This window comes from Littorina saxatilis, linkage group LG3, assembly GCF_037325665.1.
Source record: "Littorina saxatilis isolate snail1 linkage group LG3, US_GU_Lsax_2.0, whole genome shotgun sequence".
Taxonomy (NCBI): domain Eukaryota; kingdom Metazoa; phylum Mollusca; class Gastropoda; order Littorinimorpha; family Littorinidae; genus Littorina; species Littorina saxatilis.
Window position 1 is genome coordinate 7,545,484 of NC_090247.1, and position 5,000 is coordinate 7,550,483.

Genomic DNA, 5,000 nt, shown 5'->3' on the forward strand with positions numbered 1-5,000 from the left:
ATGTGTTCACTGTTTCAGACCCACACTTGCGGCGACGAGACAATGTGCTGTGAACAGTCGCCCACCCAGGACTGTGTGTTCAGTTACTCCCACTCGCACCTGGAGGCAGTGCACCGGAACTGTTCAGGAACCAGGACCTGCTACGTGAAGACAGAGAGAACCCAGGAGGAGACGGTTGCCTGCCCTTTCTTCAAGCCTGAGGACACGATCAGCCACACCGTGCTGGACTACGTATGCATCAATGGTACGCTGAACGTAGCAATGTAGCTCAGGTGGTATGCATCAATGGTACGCTGAACGTAGCAGGGTAGCTCAGGTGGTATGCATCAATGGTAAGCTGAACGTAGCAGGGTAGCTCAGGTGGTATGCATCAATGGTAAGCTGAACGTAGCAGGGTAGCTCAGGTGGTATGCATCAATGGTAAGCTGAACGTAGCAGGGTAGCTCAGGTGGTATGCATCAATGGTACGCTGAACGTAGCAGGGTTGCTCAGGTAGTATGCATCAATGGTAAGCTGAACGTAGCAGGGTAGCTCAGGTAGTATGCATGAATTGTAAGCTGAACGTAGCAGGGTTGCTCAGGTAGTATGCATCAATGGTAAGCTGAACGTAGCAGGGTAGCTCAGGTAGTATGCATCAATGGTACGCTGAACGTAGCAGGGTAGCTCAGGTAGTATGCATCAATGGTAAGCTGAACGTAGCAGGGTAGCTCAGGTGGTATGCATCAATGGTAAGCTGAACGTAGCAATGTAGCTCAGGTAGTATGCATGAATGGTAAGCTGAACGTAGCAGGGTAGCTCAGGTAGTATGCATGAATTGTAAGCTGAACGTAGCAGGGTAGCTCAGGTGGTATGCATCAATGGTAAGCTGAACGTAGCAGGGTAGCTCAGGTGGTATGCATGAATGGTAAGCTGAACGTAGCAGGGTAGCTCATGTGGTATGCATCAATGGTAAGCTGAACGTAGCAGGGTAGCTCAGGTGGTATGCATCAATGGTAAGCTGAACGTAGCAGGGTAGCTCAGGTGGTATGCATCAATGGTAAGCTGAACGTAGCAGGGTAGCTCAGGTGGTATGCATCAGGTAAGCTGAACGTAGCAGGGTAGCTCAGGTGGTATGCATCAGGTAAGCTGAACGTAGCAGGGTAGCTCAGGTGGTAGAGCACTGGACTTGAGATCCTAAGGTCACGAGGTCACGGGGTCACGGGGTCACGGGGTCACGGGTTCGAATCCAGGCCAGGACGGGCACGGATCAAACTTGATGTGCAGACTCATAGACGGTATCCATGTCCCACCCACGTGTCACCACTGTACGCGGCACGCAAAAGACCTCGATCATTCTGCCATAAGGGCAGGTGGCTGATACACCTAAACACCTGTGAATCTCATCTAAAGTCAGGGTAACATCCGGGAACATGCCCCTTATGGTTTCCCCGTGAGGGCGTAAAACAATATTAAATTATGAAGGTGAAACATTAAACTTATTTGGCTATTCGGGACCGATTCAACGTTGTTTCCTTTCTTATACTTGCCTTGTTCCAAATGGTCTGGTGGTGAAAAAAAATGTAGGCTGTTACACATTGGACCGTGTTTTATCACGTTATCTTTATTTATCTCTCACTGACTTTAGCCTCCATCCGTTAGGGAACACGTCAACCAGAAATGTCTGTTCTTTTACCGATAAAATGCTATGAGAAAAAGCCTTCCATACCCCTGAGTGTGACGTCGACATTTTCAGTTTTTCACGAATGTCACAAGTAGAACTACCTTGGTTCTCCAGATATCAGACGTATCCCGAAAGGTTCGGGGCTCGAATCCTGGTAACTTCTGATGGGTTAAGGGTGGAGTTTTTTTGTCAATCTCCAAGGTCAATGCATGTTGAGCCGGTCCATATTAGGGGTCCTTTACCTATATCCGCGGAACTGGACTTTAAAGCGCTGGACGGATCTTATCCGTAGTTAATTCCAGCAGACTTCATGACTCGTGATTTGGTTGCATGCCCGCTTTCAGACACAGCCACGGTGAACATCTGCGAGGCCACGGAGACCAAGCGAGAGGGACGGACTCTTTTCGCGCTGCTCGACTCCCGACGTTGGATAGACCCCATCGGGGGTGCGGTGTGTAGATGTACCGCGGAGAGCGTCAAATGGCCCACCACCAACACCATCGCCGTCTTCGTCGTGGACATGAGGCTCAACGTGCTGCGCCAGTCGCAGTGCTCAAAGGTAGGTTCAGTTAGCAGCACAAGTACTTAGTACAGTGGAACCCCCGTTTTAAGATCTCCTTCTGTCTGCTCCATCTCCAACATCCCCATCCCAGTCTCACTTCCGGACGCCAATCAACGAAGACCTGCAGTGAAACCCCCGTTTTTAGACTTCCTTCAGTCGGCTCCATCTCCAACATCCCCATCCCAGTCACACTTCCTCACCCAAATCAACGAAGACCTGCAGTGAAACCCCCGTTTTAAAACTTCCTTCTGTCGGCTCCATCTCCAACATCCCCATCCCAGTCCAACTGCCGGACCCCAATCAACGAAGACCTGCAGTGAAACCCCCGTTTATAGACTTTCTTCAGTCGGCTCCATCTCCAACATCCCCATCCCAGTCTCACTTCCGGACCCCAATCAAAGAAGACCTGCAGTGAAACCCCCGTTTTAAAACTTCCTTCTGTCGGCTCCATCTCCAACATCCCCATCCCAGTCCCACTTCCGGACCCCAATCAACGAAGACCTGCAGTGAAACCCCCGTTTATAGACTTTCTTCAGTCGGCTCCATCTCCAACATCCCCATCCCAGTCTCACTTCCGGACCCCAATCAAAGAAGACCTGCAGTGAAACCCCCGTTTTAAAACTTCCTTCTGTCGGCTCCATCCCCAACATCCCATCCCCATCCCAGTCCCATTTCCTGACCCCAATCAACGAAGACCTGCAGTGAAACCCCCGTTTTAAAACTTCCTTCTGTCGGCTCCATCTTCAACATCCCCATCCCAGTCCCACTTCCGGACGCCAATCAACGAAGACCTGCAGTGAAACCCCCGTTTTAAAACTTCCTTCTGTCGGCTCCATCTCCAACATCCCCATCCCAGTCCCACTTCCGGACGCCAATCAACGAAGACCTGCAGTGGAACCCCCGTTTTAAGATCTCCTTCTGTCTGCTCCATCTCCAACATCCCCATCCCAGTCTCACTTCCGGACGCCAATCAACGAAGACCTGCAGTGAAACCCCCGTTTTTAGACTTCCTTCAGTCGGCTCCATCTCCAACATCCCCATCCCAGTCTCACTTCCGGACCCCAATCAACGAAGACCTGCAGTGAAACCCCCGTTTTAAAACTTCCTTCTGTCGGCTCCATCTCCAACATCCCCATCCCAGTCCCACTTCCAGGCCCCAATCAACGAAGACCTGCAGTGAAACCCCCGTTTTAAAACTTCCTTCTGTCGGCTCCATCTTCAACATCCCCATCCCAGTCCCACTTCCTCGCCCCAATCAACGAAGACCTGCAGTGAAACCCCCGTTTTAAAACTTCCTTCTGTCGGCTCCATCTTCAACATCCCCATCCCAGTCCCACTTCCGGACGCCAATCAACGAAGACCTGCAGTGAAACCCCATTTTAAGTTCTTCAAAACTCTGTGTAAATCAGGCCCTAAACAAGGAGGGCGTCTTAAAATGGGGGTAAATTTACGGAGGTTTTGAACAGAAAGTCTACGAAAACTGGGTCTTCAAAGGGAGGAAGTCTTAAATTAATTAGGGGGTCTTAAAATGGGGGGGGGGGGGGGGTTGACTGTAGCAGCAGCAGCATCGTCACTCTTATCGTTGTTGTTATCATCGTTGTCGTTTGCGTTGTCATCGTCAACATGATCAACCCAATGTAATCATCCTTGTCGGCAGCGTTGTTGGCATGATCATCGTCGTCGTCGTCATCGTCATAGTATTATATTACAGTAAGGATAAAGAAGTTTATTACTTCTATAGACCGGCGCTTTGATACACGCTTCTGTGGAGCTAATCAACTTCATAATGAATAAATTAATAAAACAAGAATGGTAGGTTCTTGGAACGATTAATATTTGAGAAAACAAAACGTTACATTTACTGTACGTCGACCCAGTGGTCTTTTAGGTAGACCTTCATATCGACGTAAAGGTCACCCTTACTGTTTAAGCCGTCACTATTTCTAACGGGCCATATCGATATCCGTGTTTCAGGCTGACGTCGTACTGAAGGCGGGGTCGACAACACGTCATCTGGACTGTATCTCTAGCCGTGACCCCCGTCAGTCGTTCCCCTTCATTGCCCTGCTCAACCACAGCAACGTGGCCACGGTTGAACTCTTTCTGCACAGTCAGCTCCCAGAGTTCGTCTGGATCGGCTTTGAATGTAGGTCAAGGTCAAGTTTGTTAAAAATGTGTGCATGTTTGCGGTCCATTTCGATTGCGTCGGTTGCGGTTGGTCGGTTAATTATTATTGTTGCTATTGTCTCTTCAGCTGACACTGCTATTGGAGACCGGGGCAACCTTGTTTCTTTCCTCAGTTCACATGGGAAGCTCCATGCTTAAAACTTTTTACAATCGCTTGCGTCGGTTTATCGTTTTTAAGTGAGTATTTTCCCTGGTGACACTGTTGAAGGAGCCGGTTGTGGACTTGTCCGGTAAGTTCCTCTCACATCAAAAAGGTGATGAAATACTGGGAATTCCATGTTGACGTAAACTTTGGAAAAATCAGTCGCTTGCTGGTAAAACGACAATTTAATCATGTTCGGGTTGATATGTATATATTTATAACAGAGCGATAACAATTAAACTTAGGAGTTGTGCGCCAATGAAACTCGACCTAAGACGTATGCCCTACTTGCTAACTTCGCTGATTTAACTTGCATGACTCTTCTTCTCTAGCTAACGAACAGGAGGACATCCGTTTGAGCTGCGGACTGCAAGGTTATGTTCCCATCGTTTACGAGGACGAGCAGAAGAACGAGGATAAGGGTGTGTATGGCATACAGGCCCCTTGTT

At 49.1% G+C, this 5,000-nt stretch overlaps 1 protein-coding gene across 1 annotated transcript in view; it reads left to right on the top strand.

Moving 5' to 3' along the window:
* The window catches only part of LOC138961519 (uncharacterized), a 22,392-nt gene that overhangs the window by 3,346 nt on the left and 14,046 nt on the right, over positions 1-5,000 (top strand). The window contains exons 3-6 of the mRNA XM_070333176.1: positions 19-244; positions 2,005-2,219; positions 4,197-4,368; positions 4,884-4,973. Of these exons, the coding sequence (XP_070189277.1) occupies positions 19-244; positions 2,005-2,219; positions 4,197-4,368; positions 4,884-4,973 (703 nt within the window). The remainder of the gene's footprint in view (positions 1-18; positions 245-2,004; positions 2,220-4,196; positions 4,369-4,883; positions 4,974-5,000) is intronic.